This window comes from Urtica dioica, chromosome 3 (genome assembly GCF_054948205.1).
Source record: "Urtica dioica subsp. dioica isolate 48M chromosome 3, U.dioica_male_clone48M_v1_H2, whole genome shotgun sequence".
In the NCBI taxonomy this organism is placed as follows: domain Eukaryota; kingdom Viridiplantae; phylum Streptophyta; class Magnoliopsida; order Rosales; family Urticaceae; genus Urtica; species Urtica dioica.
This window is the reverse complement of record NC_142758.1, coordinates 16,085,413-16,112,966: the sequence shown is the minus strand read 5'-3', so window position 1 is coordinate 16,112,966 and position 27,554 is coordinate 16,085,413. Positions and strand designations below refer to the sequence as shown.

General features: G+C 47.1%; 1 protein-coding gene across 1 annotated transcript; it reads right to left on the bottom strand.

Annotated features, from left to right (window-relative positions):
- Positions 1-397: 397 nt before the first annotated feature.
- Positions 398-22,457, bottom strand: LOC149402431 (uncharacterized). The gene is made up of 3 exons (XM_089608376.1): positions 20,443-22,457; positions 20,277-20,375; positions 398-918 (listed from the first exon to the last, which is right to left on the bottom strand). Exons 1-3 carry the CDS (start codon positions 21,815-21,817, stop codon positions 398-400), a joined length of 1,995 nt encoding a protein of 664 aa, XP_089464502.1. The 5' UTR covers positions 21,818-22,457.
- Between the last annotated feature and the right edge of the window lie 5,097 nt (positions 22,458-27,554).

Genomic DNA, 27,554 nt, shown 5'->3' with positions numbered 1-27,554 from the left:
AACACCGAGCTACAAGACAACAAAAAATTATAAATATTTAAAAGTTAGAGACGTTAAGGTATTTAAGCTCAAAGTAATTACCGTTTTTTTGACAAGGTTCTTCTCGACGTCCTTGCGGCTGTCAACCCGGGTACTGGACCAAGAATGCATCATCGGTACTCGGACACCGGCATTATTCCCGTGCTGCTTACTAATCTCAGGGATAGCCTCGTACGCCCAATATTGCATGGCGTGCAAATTTCCCGATAACGAATACTTCGCCTCCTTTGTACAACATTCTCTTTGGCTTTACTCGTTTGGAGTACCGCGACAGATTCACCGATAGGGACGACAGAGTCTCAACCCATGTGATGTTCCCCACGCCAGAGAATACAAAAAACGGAAAGTCTTCAACCATTTACAGGTACTTGTCATTGATGGATTTGTTGTGTTCTAGTCCGATGAGATACCCCAAGACAAACACACACAAACCGAGCATGTACGCGTCGTTGTGATCTTGACATGTCTTGAACGCGTTTACCAAGATGTCAAACTTGGCGTTTGACACGCCGTTCAAGGAATCCGTTATGAGCCTATCTCTCGTTCGCTCGTCCTGCTCCACCACCGCCGGACCATCTTCCATCATGAATCCGGTTATCAACGTGTATTCGAGCGGTCTGAATCTCACACGTTTATTTTCCAACCCGAAATGATTCTCCCCCCGTTTCGTTGGGTCAATCTTTCGGAGAAGAAGGGAGTGTAGGAGTACCGTGGAAAACTTGAGCATAGTTCCCACGAAGAATTGGGCGAACGGAGACTCCGCGACCCGATCAAGTAGACCAAGAACGGTGAATTTTTCTTTCACCATCTTTAAGTATCCCAAACCACCATATATGATTCGACCCGCAAAATCGTGCTCGCATAGAAACGTAAATTTTTCTAAAACACGATTAACATATAATTATCATGACATATTATTATAATTAAACAAGCTATTTATAAGTCTAATTAAAAACCTTAATAACAATAATTTATTAAACAAATACCAACAATTTATAATAAAAACAAATATTTATTAGTATAATTAAATCTCATATTTTTCCTACAATCTTTAACTAAACATAACTAATTAAAAACATTAATAAAAATAATTTATTAAAGAAATATCAACAAATGTAAGTAAACTCGTCATAAAAACACACATTTATCCTAAAATATAAATAAAAAAAATCATTATTTTGACCAAAGTCATTTGATTTTGACCGAAACCATTGGATCTTGACCGAAACCAACGGAGACCATCGGAGAAATCATGGTCATCGAAACTTTTTGGAACTTGTCGGAACCCATCGGATCTTGTCGGATTTTGTCGGAAATTTCCGATGAATCTCATCGGATTTCATCGGAGACCATCCGAATCCGATGGTCTCCTATGAAATCCGATGAGATCATCAGAAATTTCAAGAAATTTTCTCAAACCCTAAGTCCTAAATCCGACCAAAATCCTGAAAATAATCACTCTAATCCACTATAATTACTATAATCCACTATTCTAACTATCCAACCACATCAAAACAATGAAATAAACATACAAAGCTAACTTTTTTTCATTTTGAGATATGGAGTTTTGAACCCAAATTCCGACCTTGAACAACTTGGAACGCCTGTTTTAAATGGTGGTTGGAGGTGTCGGACTTGCTCGGAGGTGTCAGATTTCGTCGGACTAGCTCGGAAATTATCGGATTTGGTCGGATTAGAGAGAGTCAGAGAGAGATGAAGAGTTGAATGAAATGGGAGAGGAGGGAAAGAGAGATGAAGCGGTTTATTTTAAATTTAAGGTTATTTTCGTCCTGAAAGAATGTATTCCATGTCGATAATTTTTGCTTCAATCTTTTCACTGATGAAGTATCGATCGATCCCGATATGATTCATTCTGTCATGGTGGACTGGATTTTTAGCTATGCTGAGAGCGGCTTGATTATCACAAAAAGGCTTGATTAGACCTTCGATGATGATCTTGAGGTCATCGAGAACTCTCTTCAGCCAAATACCTTTACATACTCCGCTTGCTAAAGACCTGAGCTCGGCTTCAGCACTACTTCTTGAGACAACAGACTTTTTCTTGCTTCGCCATGTGACAAGATTTCCCCATACATATGTGCACATGCCTGATGTTGATCGTATGTCTGGAACATATTCGGCCCAGTCTGTTGTCAATGGTGCCCACAAGAAGAGTTGTAGTCTTTATTTTGAACATTTGATGTAATAAAGTCTCACGAAGACTCTTGCTTGTAATTGCCTATTCATTCATTAATAAAGTTGAAACGTTCATTCAATCTTCCTTGTCTGAAGCTTTATGATAAAACCATAGTCTTTTAGTCCATAAACAAACTTAACAACTTACGAAGAGACAAATGTAGATTTGCATGAACAAACTCTTCGTAGTTTGCTTAAAACGATATATTCGCAATCTTAGGGTCAAAGGACTATTGACCTCAGTATGATTGTTAGAAGAATCTATGATGTCTGGTTATGAGGCATTGAGAGTTTGGGACTCTATAGTTCTTCTAGGTATCTTCCGAAGATACTGAATTGACCAGTGCACTTCTAGAGACAATATAAGAACAAACCATTTAACCTCTTATGTCTCGAAGTCACTATGTATGAATTGCATCATGCTTACCTTAATCCTGAAATGAGACATGCCATTTCACACCTTAGTATTCTCATTTGAGAAAGTCAAAGTTCGGACTCACTATGTGATTCCGAACAAGGCCTATTGGTGAAGTACTAAGTTATGAGTCTGTCATGAGTAACTTTGTGAAGTTCTCATAGATATGGAATTCATGTACAAGATTGCTGAAATGCAATGTATGTCACCTCATGCTTTGTTCCTTGGAGTGTGAATAAATGAACTGGCCAGTGTCCAAATTGAGTCCTGACTCTTTTGGATGAAACAATGTGACTTGTTAGCTCCTCGTCAATACATTGTTTCTAACTTATTCACAAGCGACAAAGGAGTTGAGGAAATAACAGCTAGAAGGGTAAAATGGTAATTTAGTAAATCCCGACTAGCTGATGACATTCATGAAGGGTAAACATAGATAATATTCAGTGGATCCGCTCATCATAATTAGGTCGAATTCTTGAGTAGAAAATAAATTCATTTGAACCGAGAGATTTTCAGTGTCAGCTCTTTAGTGGAGTCAGTTGGCATTAAGCTAAACTTGGAAAAGGTTTGTGAACTTTTGAGTCCAAGTGTTTAGCTAAAGCTTTTTTCATTTGGGTCCATGAGGTCACTGTCACGAATCACATCGATAGGAATAGTTAAACTGGAAGCTAAGTCAAAACAAGAACGAAAATAGTGAAAAGGGTATTTTTGTCTTTTGAGACAAACGATGAAATGAATGTCAATAAATTTTTGACAAGGTCATTTTATGACATGTTTCACTCGGCCATGACTTGATCATTGGGCCTTGTGAATTAATTTCATTTCATAAGAATTTTATTGAAAATTCTTATTGGGCCTTTTTCATGTTGTCATGAACAAATGGAAAAGCTTCTAGAAGCCCATTCTAGAAGGACATAGGCGCCCAACATACCCAACCAAGAGAGAATATTTTGTGCATAAATGTATCAAGATACTTGCCAAAAGAAAAAGAGGAAACAAATTTGCATGAGGATGCTTTAGGGTAATCGGCCAAGAGAGAACAAGGCAAGGCAAGGAACAAAAATGGAAACAAATCCAAGCCTTCTAGAAGGCATCCTTGGCCGAGCATCTCAAGTGGGAAAAGAGGTAATTGGCTCATGAATATGTGATATTCTATAGAAGAGGAAACTACCTTATAGAAGGTGAGACCTCTCCTATAAATAGGAGCCCCTTTTTCTCACAATTCATTCATCCAAAGTTTTAGAGATTGAGAGCTTCTCTCTCTAGACTTGGCCGCCCCTTCCTCTCTCTCTCTCTAGTTTATATTTTCGATTTTTCTTGTCTTGGCACCTAGGTCCTCACTCGACCTAGTGTTTAGCTCTACGACTTCGAGACTCGTTCTTAAGTCGTAGTGTTTAAAAGTGCCCACTCACTGATTCCTTCTTTTCGAGTGATTTAGTGATAGAAACTTTCGTGGTTGCTCGAGGTGCCGAGGAAAGAAAGAGAGACGTGCTGCGAGGGGAGACGAGCGTTGCAACTTTCCAAAAGCTTCTACAAGGTTCAAGCTTCAAGAAAGGTTAGTGAACTTCATAGCTCATATTGGTTTTTAATTACATGTACTTGCACTTGTCTAGGTTAGTAAAAACCGTTTTTACTTGTAAAAGAAAATTTTTAAAATTCCGCCGCTTACCGAAGCGTTAATTATTTTCTCAAACCCTAGATCGATTCCAACAAATGGTATCAGAGCTATGGTAAAAGATTAGCATGTACATGTTTTTAAAATTATGAGCTTGAAAATCGTTTTCGAAAGTTTACTAATTTTGTGACAAGTTAGAATTGTAATCTTAGATTTTTTTAATTTAATGCTCTTGTCTTTAAATTAAAAAGCATGTTGATTTTCTATGAGTTTGGGATGTTTTTAAAACACATTAGAATCAGTTCTAAAAGTTTTTAATTTTTTATATTGAAAAACGTGTTTTAAAGGTTTGAGAAATTTCGGTAAATTTTTGTGACTAGTTACTTTGTCTTTCTAGTTTCTTTTATTTACCGTATTCGTTTTATGCTTGTTGTTATTTCTTTTATTCTATGTTATTACCTTGCTAATAAACCACATATAAAAGCTTTAAACAACATCTTAAAACGTTCCGTTACACTTGATTCTTTTTCGCACCTAAAAAGGACCAAAGTTTTAATTTATTTCTTTTTCTTTGAGCTGGAGTAAACCCGCATTAAAAGTGGCATAACTCTCTACTCAGAAATCTAAATTTAATGATTTTTGAATCAAATTAAAGCTCTGTCTGTCCTCTGTCCAATGCCACCGGTTTCGGCTCAAAAGGACATCGGAGCCGCCAGTTATGGCGATTTTACTCCGAGGTGCGCGGCTGTCTGAAACTCCAGTTTTTTTTTAGAAATCCGGATTTTCAAACCCCACTACCATGAGTTATAGAACTCTAATGAGAAAACTTTCTTGAGCAAAAATGTTTTTCATATGATTATAAACATGATGTGTAAGATTAAAATGTTTTGATTTTTGAAAGTTTAATTGAAATTGAATTTTTTACAAAACTAGTTTGAATTTTGAAAAACCGTTTTCACTTTCAAACTTGAAAATATTTTGTCATCCAAATCAAATAAATTTTCAAAATGTTTTCAAAACTATATCTATATCACGTATGTTCAAAATCTATATGCTCTTGAAAATTTGAGTGGGAGGTCTCCTTGTAGACAAGCCGAAAAATAAAAAGATGTGTAATCTCAAACTTTCAAGTGTTCGAGTGAGTTGAAGTTCACACTTCCCTCACGCACTTTCCCGAAATAGAAAATAGGAAAAGATCGAGTATGTACCTTGTGCCTTTATGCACTAATACTGCTCTGAACATGTCGATCTAGGATTCTCTTCTAGTCGTCCGCTCTGTCGCTCTCTAACTAGGAAATTTGTTTCCGAACTTATAAGAGTCGATGAACCAACTCCAAAAACTAAGTGGGAGGGTTATATTCGTTGTTTGTAACCCGCGATCCCCAACACTAGTGAAAGATGCAATAACGTGGGACTAAGAGCCGCTCTTGCGACCCTCACTTAAATGTGAGTACTCCAAGGCGTTATTGCTTCGATCATTGCTCAATGAGCTACGTCCGAGAGTGATGCAATGATGGCAAGGCCTCCCCTTGGGGGATTGTTTTTCAAAGCTGATCTTCTGGACTAAGTGGTTGGTTACACACTTAGGCTCAATCCCTAGTATCCTCCCTTGAGGCTCTGCGAAAGGATGTGAGTGATCAAACCAATTTACAAGGTGGCTAGTCAAAGCTGATGTATTGACATCTTGGCTTAGCATTAATGATGTGTCATTTACTTATAAAAGGAGATTTTTTGCGGCCTTCTCTTGAGGGAGTAAATTATCGTTTGGTTTATAACACCTTTGGATTTTATAAAAGTCTTAATGAAACTTAAATCCTAAACCAAAGACTAATCATAAACTTGTTTCAACTTATATAGGCAATATGTCTCTCAACCATCTCTCAATCTTTCTTTCCTCGATCAAACTCGAAAACGAAAACTACGTAGATTCGAAACGTAACCTCGACATAATACCTACCGTTAACAAGCACAAATGGGTACTCACCACCCCGTGTCCTCCTCTGACGAATGATGATTCAACTCAAGAGGACAATGACGACTTAGCGGCCTGGATTCGATCTGATGAGATTGTGAGGTGCTATATCTTGGCATCTATGAACAATATGCTGAAAGAGCAACATCGTGACATCGAGACTGCCGTTGACATACTCTACAATCTCCTTGAGATGTTTGGAGGCAAAGGCGTCAAGCAAGGCAACAAGCAGTCCGACAGTTTATTAACTGTCATATGAAGGCTAGGACTCCTGTTAGAGACTTTATGATACTGATCATTAGTTTTCTAAATAAGATGGAAATCCTAGGATCTGAGAATGATGGGAAGAATGTCATAGATATGATCTTAGAAACTCTCCCCGCATCTCTTGATACCTCTAAGATGAACTACTCCATTAACAAGCTAGAGTACACTATTACCAAGCTTATGGAGGAACTTCACACTGCTGTAAGTCTCACTAAGAGAAAGAGGAATCAAGGAGAGGCACATGCTACTGAGCAAAAAGCCTCCGCCTCTGGAACTATGAAGAAACCTTACAAGGCCGATAAAAAGAACTGTCCCGCCTATCTCAAAGCAAAGGAACATAGTATTGTACTAGTTACCGAAGCATGCTTAGTAGCTGATAATGTATCAACGTGGATTCTTGACCCCGCTGCTACTAACCATATTTGTTGTTCCTTGAATGGTTTCAAGAAAACCAAAAGCTTATAGGAAGGCGAGTTCTGTTTCAAATGGGGTGATGGGAGCCTGGTGTCCGCGAAGGCTGTGGGATCCGTGACGCTGTCTTTTGAAGACCGCACTCTAAACTTGAATAATGTTTATTTTGTTCCTACCTTTGGGAAGAACTTAATATCCGTTGCTCGTCTTCTTGAGCAAGATTATTGTTTAAAGTTCATTAAGAATGGAATTCGTATTTCGTTTCCTGATAATTCTTTTGTCACTGATGCATGTATGAAGAATACTCTTTTTTACATCTATCCCACTCAACCTTCTCTTTTAGACACCGAAATAGATAACGATCTAATTAGGGAGCCAAAGAGGATCAAACTTTCTGAATCCTCCGATCTAACAAAATCAACATACATATGGCACTTAAGACTTGGTCATATCAGTCTAGATAGGATTAAGAGACTTGTGAGGGATGGTCCACTCCAAGCCTCTGCAATAGGTTCACTACCTACTTGTGAATCCTGCATAGAAGGAAAAATGACTAAGCGACCTTTCTCCGATAAGGGTCGAAGAGCCACTGAGTTGGTGGAACTAATACATTCTGATGTATGTGGTCCGCTCAACCAACATGCACGTGGAGGATACGAATACTTCGTTACCTTCACTGTGTTGTCAATGGTGCCCACAAGAAGAGTAGTAGTGTCTATTTATGTACATTTGATGTCATATGGTCTTACGAAGACTCTTGCTTGTAACTGCTTATTCATTAATAATAAAGTTGAAACGTTCATTCATTCTTTCTTTGTTTGAAGCTTTATGATAAAACCTTAGTCTTTTAGTCCGTAAACAAACTTAACAACTTACGAAGAGATAAATGTAGATTTGCATGAACAAACTCTTCGTAGTTTGCTTAAAACGATATATTCGCAATCTTAGGGTCAAAGGACTATTGACCTCAGTATGATTGTTAGAAGAATCTATGATGTCTGGTTATGAGGCATTGAGAGTTGGAGACTCTATAGTTCTTCTAGGTATCTTCCGAAGGTACTGAATTGACCAGTGCACTTCTAGAGACAATATAAGAACAAACCATTTAATCTCTTATGTCTCGAAGTCATTATGTATGAATTGCATCATGCTTACCTTAATCCTGAAATGAGACATGCCATTTCACACCTTAGTATTCTCATTTGAGAAAGTCAAATTTCGGACTCACTATGTGATTCCGAACAAGGCCTATTGGTGAGGTACTAAGTTGTGAGTCTGTCATGAGTAACTTTGTGAAGTTCTCATAGATATGGAATTCATGTACAAGATTGCTGAAATGCAATGTATGTCACCTCATGCTTTGTTCCTTGGAGTGTGAATAAATGAACTGGCCAGTGTCCAAATTGAGTCCTGACTCTTTTGGATGAAACAATGTGACTTGTTAGCTCCTCGTCAATACATTGTTTCTAACTTATTCACAAGCGACAAAGGAGTTGAGGAAATAACAGCTAGAAGGGTAAAATGGTAATTTAGTAAATCCCGACTAGCTGATGACATTCATGAAGGGTAGCATAGATAATATTCAGTGGATCCGCTCATTATAATTAGGTGAATTCTTGAGTAGAAAATAAATTCATTTGAACCGAGAGATTTTCAGTGTCAGCTCTTTAGTGGAGTCAGTTGGCATTAAGCTAAACTTGGAAAAGGTTTGTGAACTTTTGAGTCCAAGTGTTTAGCTAAAGCTTTGTTCATTTGGGTCCATGAGGTCACTGTCACGAATCACATCGATAGGAATAGTTAAACTGGAAGCTAAGTAAAAACAAGAACGAAAATTGTCGAAAGGGTATTTTTGTCTTTTGAGACATATGGATGAAATGGATGTCAATAAATTTTGACAAGTTCATTTGATGACTTAATGTCACTCGGCCATAATATGATTAATTGGGCCTTGTGAATTAATTTCATTTCATGAGAATTTTATTGAAAATTCTAAATGGGCTTTTTCTTATGTTGTCATGAACAAGTGAAGAAAATTCTAGAAGCCTTTTCTAGAAGCCATAGGCGCCCAACACTACCCAAAGAGAAAGAGAAATTATTTTGTGCATAAATGTATTTAGATACTTGCCAAAAGAAAAAGAGGAAACAAATTTGCATATTAGATGCACAAGGGAATCGGCCAAGAGAGTAATAGGCAAGCCAAGGAACAAAAAAGGAAACAAATCCTAGCCTTCTAGAAGGCTGCCTTGGGCGCCCAAAAGGAATGAGAAATAAGGGTTATTTTGCTCATGAATATGTGATATTCTATAGAAGAGGAAACTACCTTATTGAAGGTGAGACCTCTCCTATAAATAGGAGCCTCATTCCTCACTTTTCATTCATGCAAAGTTTTAGAGATTGAGAGCTTCTCTCTCTAGACTTGGCCGCCCCTTCCTCTCTCTCTCTCTAGTTTATATTTTCGATTATTTCTTATCTTGGCACCTAGGTCCTCACTCGACCTAGTGTTTAGCTCTGCGACTTCGAGACTCGTTCTCAAGTCGTAGTGTTTAAAAAGTGCCCACTCACTGATTCCTTCTTTTCGAGTGATTTAGTGATAGAAACTATCGTGGTTGCTCGAGTTCCCGAGGAAAGAAAAGAGAGACGTGCCGCGAGGGGAGACGAACGTTGCCAACCTTCCAAAGGCTCATCAACGTTCAAGCATCAAAAAGGTTAGTAACTTTAATAGCTCATATTAGTTTTTATTTACATGCACATGCTCTTGTCTAGGTTAGTAAAAACTAGTTTTACTTAAAAAGAAAATTTTTAAAATTCCGCCGCTTAACGAAGCGTTAAACTTTTTCTCAAACCCTAGATCGATTCCAACAAATGGTATCAGAGCTATGGTCAAAGGAATGCATGTGCATGTTTTTAAATTATGAGCTTGAAAATCGTTTTCGAAAGTTTACTAATTTTGTGACAAGTTAGAATTGTAATCTTAGATTTTTTTTAATTTATTGCTCATGCCTTTAAATTAAAAACCATGTTGATTTTCTATGAGTTTGGGATGATGTTAAAACACATTAGAATCAGTTCTAAAAGTTTTTAATTTTTTATATTGAAAAACGTGTTTTAAAGGTTTGAGAATTATCGAGTAAAATTTTGTGACTAGTTTTGTTATCTTGCTAGTTTCTTAATTTTACTTGAATCGTTTTATGCTTGTTGTTATTTCTTTTATGCCTTGTTATTACTGTTGTCGGTCGTTTTCGGAAAACCCGAGACGCCGAGAGGGCACGTCGCTCAAAGGGCCGATGGTCAGGCCGGAGGTCCTGAAGAGCGGCAAATCTTCAAGCCCTCGCCCAAACTCCTGACTCCTCGAGTCGAGCTTCGCTCCTCGAGTCGAGCCTTGAGTCAATCTCCTCGAGTCGAGCTTCGCTCCTCGAGTCGAGCCTTGAGTGGTTCCTCGAGTCGAGCCTTTAATCGTTCCTCGAGTCGAGCCTCGAGTCATTTTCGAGTCGAGCCTCGAGTCATCCTCGAGTCACTCCTCGAATCAAGTCGCTAGTCGCTCTCGCCAGGCCGAGCCTCGCTACTCGAATCGAGCCACTCTCATCAAGTAGAAAGCTTCATTTTTCACGTGAGAAGAATGGCATTCGAAGGCCCGCAAGAGCCCGGCAAGACGAGCCGCTCACTGCGCGCGCAACGCGCTGCACCGGCCAGCCGGGCAGCAGGCAGCGCGCCGCGCCGGCCAGGCAGCGCGCCGCGCCGGTCAAGGAACCTTGCGCCGCGCGTCCTGCGCCGCGCGTCCCGCGCCGCGCCCGGTGACCCGCGCGCCGCGCCCCCTGCGCCGCGCGCCGCGCGCCGCGCGTTGTGCGCCGCCCTTTGTGCGCCGCGCGCGCCGTGCGCCTCCACTTGATGCCACACGCATTCCTAGTCCCACATGGACGAAAAAGGGACCTTCTAAGGCTCCCAAACACCTATAAATACCCTCTCCCATTGAGGGGAAAGCCATCCCAAGATATCCAAGAATATCTAATAATTCTCTTCATCTCTTATCGACACGCTCGATTTCTCTGCTTCTCTGGATGCCATATTTGGCCTGAAGCAGGTTCTTTTCTCTCTCCCTCGTTCTCAAAGGTCCCGAAACACTCACGGGAACTTCCCGGACGTCGCTCCCTTTGACCGAACGTTCTCCGGTGCTCAAGCACGCCCCTAGGGTTCTCAACTAGAGCTACCCTCGCGCGTCTAACACGCTAGACGCGTACGCGATCTCCGAAGTTCTGAGATGCTGTCGAGGACTCCTCGCGCCCCGTTTCCTTCGTCGAGCACGCCTCTCCGCCAAGGCTCCACGCCTCATACTGCGTCACACACGCTTGAACTACGTTCTGACCTGATCCCATGCACGGGTACGTAGGCAGCCGACAACCAAGGCACGGTCACTCATCCTCCTCACCCCCTACCTCTCCCGAGATCGGAGAGAACCCTAGCTCGAGACTATCGAGTTCACACTCTTGGCCCGGGTGCGATCACTTGGTCCGGCCTTGGATCGAACCGCCCGAGGTTTTAAATAGTTGTTCATTTTCGTGCGACAACATTTTGGCGCTAGAAGGAGGGGACTTCCCGACCTATTCAGCCCGAAACCCCTTCTATTCATCTTCTTCTTTTCTTCTGCGAACTCAACCTTCTCGAACTTGAGAAACGATGAGTAGCCAACCACCCGTACGTTCTGAGGGCGCAAACAACCCTGAAAACGTCGCTAGGACCAAGAAATACTTCTTGCGCTCCCGAGCGCATGGTGACGAAGAGTCGCTCCACGAAGAGAGCTCGACCCGCTCACCATCTCCATCTCCTGATAGCAGGGACAACCGCATCACGGAATTGGAGGAGAGTATCCGCCGACTGAAGGCGAGGAACGCAAGGTATCACCGCCAACTGGCTGCGAAGCAACCTATGCGTGACACGACGATCCCCAACGGGGATCCTGAGAACCTCAACGAGGAAAGCCGCGACCCTAATTATGAGGATACTGGTGACTCGGAGGATGTCGAGACTTCTCTCACGAAGGACGGGGGACTCCCCGCCGTGTTTGAAGCCGGTCCGTCGAATCCCTTACCCCGAACAGGCGATGCGCCGGTGACTTCTCAAGAGGGGAATTCCCGACGTTCGGCCCTCGACCGACTAGGTCCGAGGGAGAATGTTGCGGAAAGTCAGGGCGCGCGGAGAGCGCACCGCCGCAAGCAGAGCCGGCGCCTCCGTACGGCCAGCCCTGATCTTAGGGACCACCTCACTGCTCAACGCATGGGGCGTGGCAATGATCTGAGAGAGCGACTAAGCTCTAGACCCAACATCCCGCTGGCAGCCCCAACTAACGGGAACCGCCGCGCAGGACAGGGGTCTAACGAGAGGCTGCAGGTGACTCCTCCCGATCAAGGGGTTACTCCAACGACCGGTCTCGATGTGGTCACTATGATCCACAACCTTCGAAATGAGGTACGAGATCTCCGAGAATACGGAATACGTGGAAGTGCCTACGGAGTCGTTGAGGAGAACTCATCGCCTTTCACTACTCAGATATTGGCTGAGGTTTGTACGGGGAATTTCAAGCTCCCGAACCTCGCTCCCTATGATGGGAAAGCAGATCCTGCTTACCACATCCAGCACTATGAAACCTGGATGACGATGCAGGGTGTTTCTCCTGGTGCCATGTGCCAAGCCTTTAGTTTGACCCTCACCGGACCCGGCTTTGAGTGGTTCAAAAACTTGAGACCAGGAAGCATCCACTCGTTCAAAGACCTGAAGGACATGTTCCTGGCACGGTTCGCTACGTCTATGGTCCAAAAGAAGACCAAGATGTACCTGTGGTCAATCAGGCAAGAGAGTGGCGAGTCTCTTAGACGATACCTCGCCCGATTCACAGAAGAGTCAAACAAGGTCGACCGCTTTGACGACAGTGACGCGATTGCCGCTATCATAGAAGGCTTGCGCACGAGTGACTTCCTCAAGTCTGTCGTCGGCCGTGTCCCTTCCACCATGGCCGAGTTAATGACTCGAGCTAAGACCTTCATGGAAGTCGAAGACTACCTCGACGGCCGCAAGAGCACTAATCAAAGCTCTCGCCGTCGGGAAGAACCTGTCCGCGAGCAGAACGAACCTCGTAAGAGGCGAAACAAGGGGAACCAGGTTCCTAACAACCAACCCCCTGTACCTCAGAAACCGCGACTTGCGGAAAACTTCAAAGGGTACTCGTCGTTCACGCCGCTGAACACGGCGCCGAAAAGGATCTTGGCTCTGGCACGTGACAAGTTCACGCCCCCGGCTCCAATGAAGAAGGATCCCGCAACTCGCGATCGGTCCAGGTATTGTGAGTTCCATCGGGAATATGGTCATTTGACCTCGGAATGCTACAACCTCAAAAGGCAAATCGAGGCTCTGATCCAACGGGGCGAGCTGAAGGAGTTCGTGTTGCGCATGATTGGCGCTGCGGGCCCCACCGCGAACAGACAGCATTCTGGTCAAGGAGGGGGAGCAGCCGCCTCTGCCAACCAAACCCCGGCTACTGCCAACGCCAACCCACAACTGCACGTGGTAACCACCATACTGGGAGGTCCACAGGATGGGGACTCAGCCCGTCAACGGAAGAAATTCCTTAGGGCCGTGTCTCAGGAAGATGCTGCTATGCACGTCAACTTCACATATGAAGAACCTCCGTCCGTGCCTCACGAGACGATGTATTTCACCAATGAAGAGGCCAAGCGAGTTGTGCATCCGCACAATGACGCGATCGTGCTCAAAGCCCAAGTGGCCAATAACTTGGTGAAAAGGGTTCTCATTGATAACGGCAGCGCTGCCGACATAATTTTTAAGTCCACCCTAGAGCGCATGAAGCTCGGGGGGCTGCGCCCGACTCCGACCCAAACGCCATTGTTTGGGTTCACTGGGGAAAAGGTTATGACTGAGGGCATCATCGACCTGCCGGTCACCTTTGGAACCCCTGGAGGAATCGAAGCCGTTCACATGGTCCCATTCCTACTGGTCGATCAAGAGTCGCCCTACAACTTAATCATTGGGCGACCCACATTGAACCGGCTGAGGGCAATCACTTCCACGTATCACCTACTGGTGAAGTTCCCCACCGAAGGGGGAATTGGCATCATGGCTGGAGACCAATCCCAAGCCAGAATATGCTACGTGCAAGGAGTTGATGGCAAGTCCGCGGGAAAAGCGGTCAACACAATCTTCCAACTGGAAGACGATTACCCATGCAACCTAAGGGATGCAAGGAAGTTCGGAGAACTTGACCCCCGTGAGGAAATCGAAAGACTCAAAGTGGAAACCTCCGATGATCTTGTGCCAATCGTCCTGGACGAGTCAAAGCCTGATCAAGTTGTAAAAATCGGCACCCGACTTCCACTCGCCATCAAAACTCAGCTTACCGCCTTCCTTAGGGAGTTCAAGGATGTTTTTGCATGGACTCATGCGGACATGCCCGGAATCGATCCCGAGGTAATAGTGCACCGACTGAACGATGACCCAAAGGTCGCCGAAAAAGTGCAGGCTAGACGAACGTTCAACCCAGAACGATACCTGGCCATAAATGAAGAGGTCGAGAAACTCCTCACCGCAAACCTCATTCGAGAGGCTAAGTACCCCAAGTGGGTCGCCAACGTAGTAATGGTAAAAAAGCCCAACGGGAAGTGGCGAATTTGTATAGACTACAAAGATCTTAACAAAGCCTGCCCTAAGGATTGCTTTCCACTCCCGCGCATCGAACAACTGGTGGACGCCACGGCCGGCCATGAACTCCTAAGCTTCATGGACGCCTATTCAGGCTACAACCAAATTCGAATGCACGAGCCCGATCAAATTAAGACAACCTTTGTCACTGATCGAGGTCTCTACTGTTACAAGGTCATGCCTTTCGGCCTCAAGAACGCGGGAGCGACATACCAACGCTTGGTAAATCGGATCTTCGCCGATCAAATCGGCAAGACGATGGAAGTGTACGTGGACGACATGCTCGTTAAAAGCCTACTGGCAACTAATCACGTACGCGACCTTAGGGAGATGTTCACAATCCTCCGCCGATATAAAATGAAGCTCAACCCCAACAAATGCGTATTTGGGGTTGAATCCGGAAAGTTCCTTGGTTATATCGTCAGCCGACGAGGCATAGAAGCGAACCCGGAAAAAATCAAGGCACTCCTTGAAATGAAGTCGCCAAGACGAGTCAAAGAAGTGCAAAGCCTGACCGGTCGGATTGCCGCTCTGACACGCTTCGTGTCTAAAGCCACCGACAAGTGTCAACCGTTCTTCAAAGCTCTGAAGAAGACGGACGGCTTTGAGTGGACGGACGAATGCGAAAGTGCCTTCCAAGAAATGAAGGCTTACTTTGGGTCCCCACCATTCCTCTCTAAACCAAAAGAGGGCGAGACGCTATACGTGTATCTCGCCGTCTCTGAAAGAGCTGTAAGCGCCGTCCTTGTCCGCGAGGAGAACAAGGTCCAATGGCCAATCTACTACGTAAGCAAGGCCTTACTCGACGCGGAAACACGCTATACCGAGATTGAGAAACTTTCTCTGGCTCTCGTAACGGCAGCTAAGAAGCTACGACCGTACTTCCAAGCTCACCCAATTGCGGTGTGAACTGAGCATCCAATCGGTAAAGCTCTTCAAAAGGGAACGTCGACTCGCATGGCGATCTGGTCCCAAGAATTGAGCGAGTACGGGATTGAGTTCCACCCAAGAACGGCTATAAAGGGGCAGGCCTTAGCCGACTTCGTGGCAGAATTCTCCTACGCTCCCGATATGGGAAGAGCAGAAACTGACTTAAACGATAACGAGCTAACTCAGAAAAGGAAGGTAGACCCAACGGGTCCCATTTGGGAGTTATACGTAGACGGAGCATCTAATGCTCGGGGGGCTGGCGCCGGAATAATCCTAATTAACCCCGATGGGGAAAAGCTGCGATATGCCCTCCACTACGGCTTCCAAGCCTCCAACAATGAAGCTGAATACGAAGCGCTCATTGTAGGGATAGAGCTAGCACAGAAGCTCGGCTCCCATAACCTGCGAATACACTGCGACTCGCAGTTGATCGTAAACCAGGTTAAGGGAGATTACATCGCCAAGGAGCCCAACATGGTCGCATACCTGGCTAAGACGAACTCCAAACTCGAGGCCTTCTCTTGGTTCGAGATTCACCAAATCCCGAGAGAACAAAATTCGGAGGCTGATGCGCTTGCTCGCCTCGGATCTGGCATCGACGAAGACGGATTGGGGACTGTGCCCATTGAATCTCTCCCACGACCATCCGTCTCCCGAGACGAAGTCGGGACCATAGAAGTGGCATCTCAGCCCACTTGGATGGACTCAATTGTCGAGTTTCTGCGAAGAGGGGAACTCCCCGAAGACCGCAAGGAAGCCGATAAACTGAGGGCCTTAGCATCCAAATACACGCTCCGTGAGGGCACGCTCTATAAGCGCGGTTACTCGACACCGCTGCTCCGATGCCTCGATAGCGTTGAGTCGACCAAGGTCCTCCGCGAAATCCATGAGGGCATCTGCGGAAACCACGCCGCTGGAACTTCCCTTGCGCTCAAAGCGCTCAAGCAAGGCTATTTCTGGCCTTCCATGAAGCGAGATGCTTGCGAATGGGCAAGGCGTTGCGATAAATGCCAGCGCTTCGCGGAAATTCCGCGACAGCCCCCGACCCCATTAAGCAGCATCGTTGTCCCACGTCCCTTTGCTAAGTGGGGCGTGGACATCATTGGCAAGCTCCCTAGAGCGCCAAGGCAATACGAGTACGCCATTATCGCCATCGACTACTTCACTAAGTGGGTAGAGGCCGAGCCGCTTGCCAGAATAACTGAAGCAAACACGACGAACTTCATCTGGAAGAACATCATATGCAGGCACGGTATCCCCGCCTCGATTGTGACCGACAACGGGGCACAATTTGACAACGCGCGGGTAAGAGATATCTGCGATCAACTGAAGATCAGCAAGACCTTCTCCTCGCCGCGACATCCTCAGGCCAACGGCCAAGTCGAGGCAGTCAACAAGACTATCAAGAGCAACCTGAAAAAGAAGCTCGAAGACAAGAAAGGCGCATGGGCCGATGAATTACCATTCGTCCTATGGGCGTATAGGACAACCGTGCGAAACGCCACCGGCGAGACGCCATTCTCCCTTGCATATGGGGTCGAGGCTGTGGTTCCAATTGAAACCGAGATACCCACATTCCGAGTCGACACGTTCGACGAAGCGGAAAACAACGAGGCCATGCGCCTTGAATTGGACCTGATCGACGAAAAGAGGGCGGAAGCATTCCGACGCCTCGCCGCACAGAAACGCAAGGTCGAAAGATACTACAACTCCAAAATCAAAAGGCGAACCTTTGCCGTCGGAAGCCTTGTCCTCAGACGAGTGTTCCAAAACACACAAGTCCAAGGCGCCGGCGTCCTAGGCCCAAACTGGGAAGGCCCTTACAGAGTCCGCAAAGTCATTCACGACGGGACATACTACATCGAGCACACGGACGGGACTCCGATTCGCCACCCGTGGAACGCGGAGCACTTGAGGCAGTACTATCAGTAGCTAGCGTCCCCCGCTTTTTTATCGCTTTTTATTTCCATTTTCAATAAGGCCCACGAGCCAATGTTTTAGGATTTAAATTTTCTCGCAAGTTTTTTCTCGCAAAAGTAATAAAATTCAAGTTTTCCATTTCAATTTCGTTTTATGCAAGTTTTCTGGTTATCAACATTTAACTTATAACCCAAAAAACTTAGGGGGGCTAGCTATGGTAAGGAAACTCTCAAAAGAACACGCTCCACCAAAAAAACCTAAGACGCCTACATGGCGCACGTAAGTCGCGTAAAGGCGCAGCCCGTAAGACGCCTACATGGCGCAACCTAAGACGCCTACATGGCGCACGTAAGTCGCGTAAAGGCGCAGCCCGTAAGACGCCTACATGGCGCGACCCAAGACGCCTACATGGCGCACGTAAGTCGCGTAAAGGCGCAGCCCGTAAGACGCCTACATGCCGCAACCTAAGACGCCTACATGGCGCACGTAAGTCGCGTAAAGGCGCAGCCCGTAAGACGCCTACATGGCGCAACCTAAGACGCCTACATGGCGCACGTAAGTCGCGTAAAGGCGCAGCCCGTAAGACGCCTACATGGCGCGACCCAAGACGCCTACATGGCGCACGTAAGTCGCGTAAAGGCGCAGCCCGTAAGACGCCTACATGGCGCAACCTAAGACGCCTACATGGCGCACGTAAGTCGCGTAAAGGCGCAGCCCGTAAGACGCCTACATGGCGCAACCTAAGACGCCTACATGGCGCATGTAAGTCGCGTAAAGGCGCAGCCCGTAAGACGCCTACATGGCGCAACCTAAGACGCCTACATGGCGCACGTAAGTCGCGTAAAGGCGCAGCCCGTAAGACGCCTACATGGCGCAACCTAAGACGCCTACATGGCGCACGTAAGTCGCGTAAAGGCGCAGCCCGTAAGACGCCTACATGGCGCAACCTAAGACGCCTACATGGCGCACGTAAGTCGCGTAAAGGCGCAGCCCGTAAGACGCCTACATGGCGCAACCTAAGACGCCTACATGGCGCACGTAAGTCGCGTAAAGGCGCAGCCCGTAAGACGCCTACATGGCGCGACCCAAGACGCCTACATGGCGCACGTAAGTCGCATAAAGGCGCAGCCCGTAAGACGCCTACATGGCAAAACCTAAGACGCCTACATGGCGCACGTAAGTCGCGTAAAGGCGCAGCCCGTAAGACGCCTACATGGCGCAACCCAAGACGCCTACATGGCGCACGTAAGTCGCGTAAAGGCGCAGCCCGTAAGACGCCTACATGGCGCAACCTAAGACGCCTACATGGCGCATGTAAGTCGCGTAAAGACGCAGCCCGTAAGACGCCTACATGGTGCAACCCGTGAGACGCCTACATGGCGCACGTAAGTCGCGTACATGGCGCAACCCAAGATGCCTACATGGCGCGATTTGAGACGCCCACGTGGCGCAATCCGGCGCACGTAACACACCTACATAGCATGGCTGACTCGCAGTTGAAAATGCTTAAGAACACAAACCATCCAAGTGACTGGCGTGTTTGAAAAAGTATCCTGCTGAGATAAAAGGATGGACAAAATCATTGACACAAACAAGTGACCATCCATGCATGCCGTAGAAGATAAGTGTGCGAAAACATTCATAAAAATAAATGGATAACTCCTCATAAAAGAAAAGGGCAACTGCCTCAAAACCTAGAAAGCATGCGCTAAGACAAAGTGCGCTAAAGGGAAATATCCTAGTAAGCAAGCGCTAAGACAAGTGCGCTGAACGGAAAAACCTAAAAAGCACGCGCTAAAACATTTGCGCAGGAAAAATAAAGAAAGAAAACGGTCACTCGGCGGGATCGTCGCCCACAGGGTCGGCCCCGTCGAGTGGTGGGAAAAGCGAGTCGAAGAAGTCGAAGGTGACCCCCCGAGAAACATTCTCGGCAGCTGTGGCGTCCCGACACTCCACCGCCGCTGCATGCCTTGCCTCCTCGACTCCGACATCAAAGTCGTCCTGAAGGTCGGACGCAAGCTGCTCCGCCGCGGCTTTCTCCTCGGTGACCCGAGCCACCTCCTCCGCCAAGGAGTCATGCTTACGCTCCGCACGAACACGGGCAGCCTCACTCGATGTAAGCTGGCCCTGAAGAATGCCAACTTCTTCCGTGCGCGATTCCAACTGACGTCGAAGGTCCCGCGCTTCGCTCCGGAAGACCTCCGTCGATCGAGTCGCCACTTCAAGGGCTTGACGTTCCGTCGTTAGCTCCTCAGCCATCTTCGCCACCGCCGCCTGAGCGCGGTCGCACTTGCCGCGGGTAACTCCCAGTTCCACGCGAGCCTCCTGAAGCTGCTCGCAGAGACTCGCAAACTCCGCCTTTGAGTGAGAACCTCGCTCGGCGTGAGCCAACTGAGACTTCGCTTGAGCAAGCTCCTCCTGAGCGCGACTCATCCGCCTGATGAGGTCGTGAAGGATCTTCTCGCCCCGGGTCGCTCGAGCAAGCACCTGAGAAGGCAAAGAGACAGTTTAGCGGAAGACAGATTCATCGCAAATAAGGCAAGGGAAACTCACTCTCTGTGCATCGGAAACGCCGTGACGAAAGAACTCTACGTCACTGCTGGCCACAACGCTCTTCCACATCTTCATCGAAGATTGAGCAAGGCCCAGGGAACATTCCCCCCTAACCTCCGCGGCCTCCACGTCGACCATCGAATTCACGCGCTTAGAGTCCGAAGACGTGTCTGGCAAAGCCGAGGAGGAAGGTCGCTTCAAGGAAGCGCGAGGACCGCTCTCCGCCCGATGATCGGTATCGAGTTTCTCCCGACCATCCCGCGCAGCAATCCGACGGCGAACCGCCGCCAACGACTTCGGGTCCCGGGAAGCCTTCGCTAGACGAGCCCGAGCCCTCGCCCTAGCCGAAGAGACTGCAAAAGCGACAAAGTCAAAACCTTGAGCTAAAAACAAAAGCAAAAATACGAAACGTCAACATACCTTGAGGATCGCCGCTCGAGAGAGATGATGCGGCACTTGGGGTACCCCCGGTCCGCTGAGGAAACGGCGGGAACCACCCAGTGGAAGCCATCAGCTCAGGAGAACGAAATCGTTCAACGGCTTTCCGAGCCTCCGACATTCCCCGGATCTCCTTCACAAAGTCGAGATCATCGGCCCCCTCGTTAGCAGGAAACTCGGACAAGGGGCCGAACCGGAGCGGGGCGTCACCAAAAGCCTCCGCCGAGACCCACACCCACGGTCGTCGATTGTACTTCTCTGAATCAATGATCAGCTTAGTATTCCGTCGATCGCGGGCCACAAAGAAACTGGGTTGCCCGGGCGCAGGGAAGACCGCGATGAGATTGCGAAAATCACTCACGGTCATCACCCGCTCGGTCTGGCAATGCCGCTCCATATGGCACATCGCCACTATGCGGTAGAATGCCGGGCTCATCTGACATGCGTGCACCCCCAGACGGGCGAGAAGCTGCTGAACGATGGGTTGAAACGGCAGCCGCAACCCGCAGTTAAGACTCGCAACTGAAACTGCGGCGAAACCACGACGAGGCCGGAAAGGACGGTCGTCCCTTAAAGGACGGAGAAGCGCCACGGATGACGGAATGGCAAAAGCCTCCCGGAGACCGACGAATGTCCGGTAGGTAAGCGTGCTCGAAGCATCAACCCCCGAACAATCGAAGTCCTCGGGAGCAGCAAGGCCCTCCTCGGGATACCACTCCGTCCTAGCAAGCGACCTCGCCGATACCAACGCCTCCGCGTCAGGGGTCTCAGGCTGAGAATCCCCTGGCTCCACGGAAGGGTCCCTGCCCTCCGACACGACCGTGGCAGCTGCCGACGGTACCTCGGGACACTCCGATGCGAGGCCTTCGGCCCCCGGACATGTCTCTGACTCACCTCCGGGATCTTCAGACTCGGGACCAAAGTCGTCCACGCAGTCTATCTCGTCGAGAACCGACTCTAGCGGAGTCACCGCATCCGCGTCCGTAACATCTCCCGGCGCGCCTTGAAAGCCCAAGTCGGACTGCGGCGCGTCGAGGCGAACTTTGTCACGGACCCCCCCGCCAACTAAGTTGATCACGAGGCGAGGGGCAGGCTCCCCGGACGCGGGACGATCAAACTCCCCGCCTGTACCGCGCCCAGTTGGCGCGCACTCTTCGAGAGGCTGGGCAGCGGGCACGGTCGCACCCAGCTCGCCTTCCTCCAACCACTGCTCTACTCCGCTTGGATTTTCTTCCACGTGCAGAGGAACTTCCCTTAATCCCGCGAAGAGATCATCCTCTGCGTGTTCAGAACCCTGAAACAAGAGAGAGAAATCAATCTCGGGACTCTCAGCTGAGAAAAGGGGAGGGACACCCATGATGCAAACGTAAAAGAAGAAAACAAGCGTAAGAAAAGAGAAAAAATAATGTGAGGAGTAAAGGGAAGGGGGGAGGTCTATTTATAGACTTCTAGGGGGGTAGGAGTCGAAATCCTACTCCCACAAGGAGCAAAATCGGAGTAGAAACTCCAAAAAGTCGGAGTTCTCCCGCGCGAAGCGACCCAGCCCCGCGCACGGGGCGCGCCGCGCGCCAAGCCCGCGCGGGTCGTGCAGCGCAGACCGCGCGCCGCGCCGTCCAGGGCGCGCGCCGCGCGGCCACCACCTGAAAAAAAAAAAAAAAAAAAAAAGAAGAAAAGAAAGGAAAAAGAGAAGAGGAAAAAATTTTCCTCGGGGCCACAAGGCACGGGAAACATTTTCCTCAAACACCCAACTAGAAGAACAAAAAGTTCATCGCTGGGACGCCTCCCGAACGACGAACTTGGGGGGCTAATGTTGTCGGTCGTTTTCGGAAAACCCGAGACGCCGAGAGGGCACGTCGCTCAAAGGGCCGATGGTCAGGCCGGAGGTCCTGAAGAGCGGCAAATCTTCAAGCCCTCGCCCAAACTCCTGACTCCTCGAGTCGAGCTTCGCTCCTCGAGTCGAGCCTTGAGTCAATCTCCTCGAGTCGAGCTTCGCTCCTCGAGTCGAGCCTTGAGTGGTTCCTCGAGTCGAGCCTTTAATCGTTCCTCGAGTCGAGCCTCGAGTCATTTTCGAGTCGAGCCTCGAGTCATCCTCGAGTCATTCCTCGAATCAAGTCGCTAGTCGCTCTCGCCAAGCCGAGCCTCGCTACTCGAATCGAGCCACTCTCATCAAGTAGAAAGCTTCATTTTTCACGTGAGAAGAATGGCATTCGAAGGCCCGCAAGAGCCCGGCAAGACGAGCCGCTCACTGCGCGCGCAACGCGCTGCACCGGCCAGCCGGGCAGCAGGCAGCGCGCCGCGCCGGCCAGGCAGCGCGCCGCGCCGGTCAAGGAACCTTGCGCCGCGCGTCCTGCGCCGCGCGTCCCGCGCCGCGCCCGGTGACCCGCGCGCCGCTCCCCCTGCGCCGCGCGCCGCGCGCCGCGCGTTGTGCGCCGCCCTTTGTGCGCCGCGCGCGCCGTGCGCCTCCACTTGATGCCACACGCATTCCTAGTCCCACATGGACGAAAAAGGGACCTTCTAAGGCTCCCAAACACCTATAAATACCCTCTCCCATTGAGGGGAAAGCCATCCCAAGATATCCAAGAATATCTAATAATTCTCTTCATCTCTTATCGACACGCTCGATTTCTCTGCTTCTCTGGATGCCATATTTGGCCTGAAGCAGGTTCTTTTCTCTCTCCCTCGTTCTCAAAGGTCCCGAAGCACTCACGGGAACTTCCCGGACGTCGCTCCCTTTGACCGAACGTTCTCCGGTGCTCAAGCACGCCCCTAGGGTTCTCAACTAGAGCTACCCTCGCGCGTCTAACACGCTAGACGCGTACGCGATCTCCGAAGTTCTGAGACGCTGCCGAGGACTCCTCGCGCCCCGTTTCCTTCGTCGAGCACGCCTCTCCGCCAAGGCTCCACGCCTCATACTGCGTCACACACGCTTGAACTACGTTCTGACCTGATCCCACGCACGGGTACGTAGGCAGCCGACAACCAAGGCACGGTCACTCATCCTCCTCACCCCCTACCTCTCCCGAGAGGCGGGTTGATCGGAGAGAACCCTAGCTCGAGACTATCGAGTTCACACTCTTGGCCCGGGTGCGATCACTTGGTCCGGCCTTGGATCGAACCGCCCGAGGTTTTAAATAGTTGTTCATTTTCGTGCGACAACAATTACCTTGCTAATAAAACACAAATAAAAGCTTTAAACAACATCTTAAAACGTTCTGTTACATTTGATTCTTTTTCGCACCTAAGTAGGACCAAGCTTTAATTTATTTCTTTTCTTCGAGCTGGAGTAAACCCGCATTAAAAGTGGCATAACTCTCTTCTCAGAAATCGAAATTTAATGATTCTTGAATCAAATTAAAGCTCTGTCTGTCCTCTGTCCAATGCCACCGGTTTCGGCTCAAAAGGACATCGGAGCCGCCAGATATGGCGATTTTACTCCGAGGTGCGCGGCTGTCTGAAACTCCAGTTTTTTAGAAATCCGGATTTTCAAACCCCACTACCATGAGTTATAGAACTCTAATGAGAAAACTTTCTTGAGCAAAAATGTTTTTCATATGATTATAAACATGATGTGTAAGATTAAAATGTTTTGACTTTTGAAAGTTTAATTGAAATTGAATTTTTACAAAACTAGTTTGAATTTTGAAAAACCGTTTTCACTTTCAAACTTGAAAATTTTTGTCATCCAAATCAAATAAGTTTTCAAAACTATATCTATATCACATATGTTCAAAATCTATATGCTCTTGAAATTTTGAGTGGGAGGTCTCCTTGTAGACAAGCCAAAAAATAAAAAGATGTGTAATCTCAAACTTTCAAGTGTTCGAGTGAGTTGAAGTTCACACTTCCCTCACGCACTTTCCCGAAATAGAAAATAGGAAAAGATCGAGTATGTACCTTGTGCCTTTATGCACTAATACTGCTCTGAACATGTCGATCTAGGATTCTCTTCTAGTTGTCCGCTCTGTCGCTCTCTAACTAGGAAATTTGTTTCCGAACTTATAAGAGTCGATGAACCAACTCCATAAACTAAGTGGGAGGGTTATATTCGTTGTTTGTAACCCGCGATCTCCAAAACTAGTGAAAGATGCAATAACGTGGGATTATGAGCCGCTCTTGCGACCCTCACTTAAATGTGAGTACTCCAAGGCGTTATTGCTTCGATCATTGCTCAATGAGCTACGTCCGAGAGTGATGCAATGATGGCAAGGCCTCCCCTTGGGGGATTGTTTTTCAAAGCTGATCTTTTGGACTAAGTGGTTGGTTGCACGCTTAGGCTCAATCCCTAGTATCCTCCCTTGAGGCTCTGCGAAAGGATGTGAGTGATCAAACCAATTTACAAGGTGGCTAGTCAAAATAGATGTATTGACATCTTGGCTTAGCATTAATGATGTGTCATTTACTTATAAATGGAGATTTTTTGCGGCCTTCTCTTGAGGGAGTAAATTATCGTTTGGTTTATAACACCTTTGGGTTTTACAAAAGTCTTAATGAAACTTAAATCCTAAACCAAAGACTAATCATAAACTTGTTTCAACTTCAATAGGCTTTATGTCCCGCAAACATCTCTCAATCTTTCTTTCCTCGATCAAACTCGAAAACGAAAACTACGTAGATTCGAAACGTAACCTCGACATAATACCTACCGTTAACAAGCACAAATGGGTACTCACCACCCCGTGTCCTCCTCTGTCGAATGATGATTCAACTCAAGAGGACAATGACGCCTTAGCGGCCTGGCTTCGATCCGATGAGATTGTGAGGTGCTGTATCTTGGCATCTATGAACAATATGCTGAAAGAGCAACATCGTGACATCGAGACTGCCGCCGAAATGCTCTACAATCTCCTTGAGATATTTAGAGGGCAAAGGCGTCAAGCAAGGCAACAAGCAGTCCGACAGTTTATGAACTGTCATATGAAGGCTAGGACTCCTGTTAGAGACTTTATGATACTGATCATTAGTTTTCTAAATAAGATGGAAATCCTAGGATCTGAGAATGATGGGAAGAATGTCATAGATATGATCTTAGAAACTCTCCCCGCATCTCTTGATACCTCCAAGATGAACTACTCAATAAACAAGCTGGAGTACACTGTTACCAAGCTTATGGAGGAACTTCACACTGCTGTAGGTCTCACTAAGAGAAAGAGGAATCAAGGAGAGGCACATGCTACTGAGCAAAAAGCCTCCGCCTCTGGAACTGTGAAGAGACCTTACAAGGCCGATAAAAAGAACTGTCCCGCCTATCTCAAAGCAAAGGAACATAGTATTGTACTAGTTACCAAAGCATGCTTAGTAGCTGATAATGTATCATCGTGGATTCTTGACTCCGCTGCTACTAACCATATTTGGTGTTCCTTGAATGGTTTCAAGAAAACCAAAAGCTTAGAGGAAGGCGAGCTCTGTTTCAAATGGGGTGATGGGAGCCTGGTGTCTGCAAAGGCTGTGGGATCCGTGACGCTGTCTTTTGAAGACCGCAATTTAAACTTGAATAATGTTTATTTTGTTCCTACCTTTGGGAAGAACTTAATATTCGTTTCCTGATAATTCTTTTGTCACTGATGCATGTATGAAGAATGCTCTTTTCTACATCTATCCCACTCAACCTTCTCTTTTAGACACCGAAATAGATAACGATCTAATTAGGGAGCCAAAGAGGATCAAACTTTTTGAATCCTCCGATCTAACAAAATCAACATACCTCTGGCACTTAAGACTTGGTCATATCAGTCTAGATAGGATTAAGAGACTTGTGAGGGATGGTCCACTCCAAGCCTCTGCAATAGGTTCACTACCTACTTTTGAATCCTGCATAGAAGGAAAAATGACTAAGCGACCTTTCTCTGATAAGGGTCGAAGAGCCACTGAGTTGCTGGAACTAATACATTCTGATGTATGTGGTCCGCTCAACCAACAGGCACGTGGAGGATACGAATACTTCGTTACCTTCACTGATGATTACTCAAGATATGGGTTTGTCTATTTGCTTAAACACAAATCCGAGACCTTTAACGTATTTAAGGTCTTTAGGGCTTTAGTGGAAAAGCAAACTGGCAAAGTGATCAAAACCCTTCGATCTGATCGAGGTGGTGAGTATATGTCTGGAGAGTTCGATGACTTTCTTAAAGAAGAAGGTATCGCTTCTCAGCTTACCGCACCTGGCACACCTCAACAAAACGGAGTGTCAGAGAGAAGAAACCGAACTCTTATGGAGATGGTTAGATCAATGATGAGTTACTCATCACTCCCGCTTTCCTTTTGGGGATATGCCCTCGAAACAGCCGCCTACATTCTGAACCAAGTTCCGTCCAAGACGGTTCCTGGTACTCCTTATGAACGATGGACTGGCCGTAAAGTGAATCTTGGCCGCATCCGAATTTGGGGTTGCCCTGCACACGTGCTGAGGCAAAAGACTAGCAAGTTGGCTAGTAGGTCAGAATTGTGCCTGTTTGTAGCATATCCGAAGGAAACCAAAGGTTTTACTTTCTATAGTCCCGAGGACGATAAGACTTTCGTTAGCACGAATGCTCGTTTCCTTGAGGAGGACTTTATGAAGGATGCGAAACCTAGAAGCAAAATTGTGCTTGAAGAAAAGTTGGGTGAGGAAGCTTCTACCTCATCTGTAAGAACTGTTCTTACCCCAACTGAAACACAACCTAACTCAACAGAATCTCGTCAAGTAGTACTTCGACGTAGTGGGAGGGCTGTTCAAAAGCCTGACAGGTACATGTCTTATGGAGACTCTCTTGTAGCCGTCTCTTACATGGATGACCCTGTTTCCTATAGCCAAGCAATGGCTTGTTCTGAATCAAACCTTTGGCTTGACGCCATGAAAGTTGAAATGCACTCGATGTATGTCAACAAAGTCTGGAAACTTGTAGACCTTCCTGAAGGGATTAAACCCGTAGGGTGTAAGTGGATATACAAGAAGAAAAGGGGTCCTGATGGGAACGTCGAGACGTTCAAAGCACGACTTGTGGCGAAGGGTTATACCCAACAAGAAGGGATTGACTATGAAGAAACCTTCTCGCCAGTCGCGATGCTTAAATCCATCCGCATACTCCTATCCATAGCTGCAGCTCTCGACTATGAGA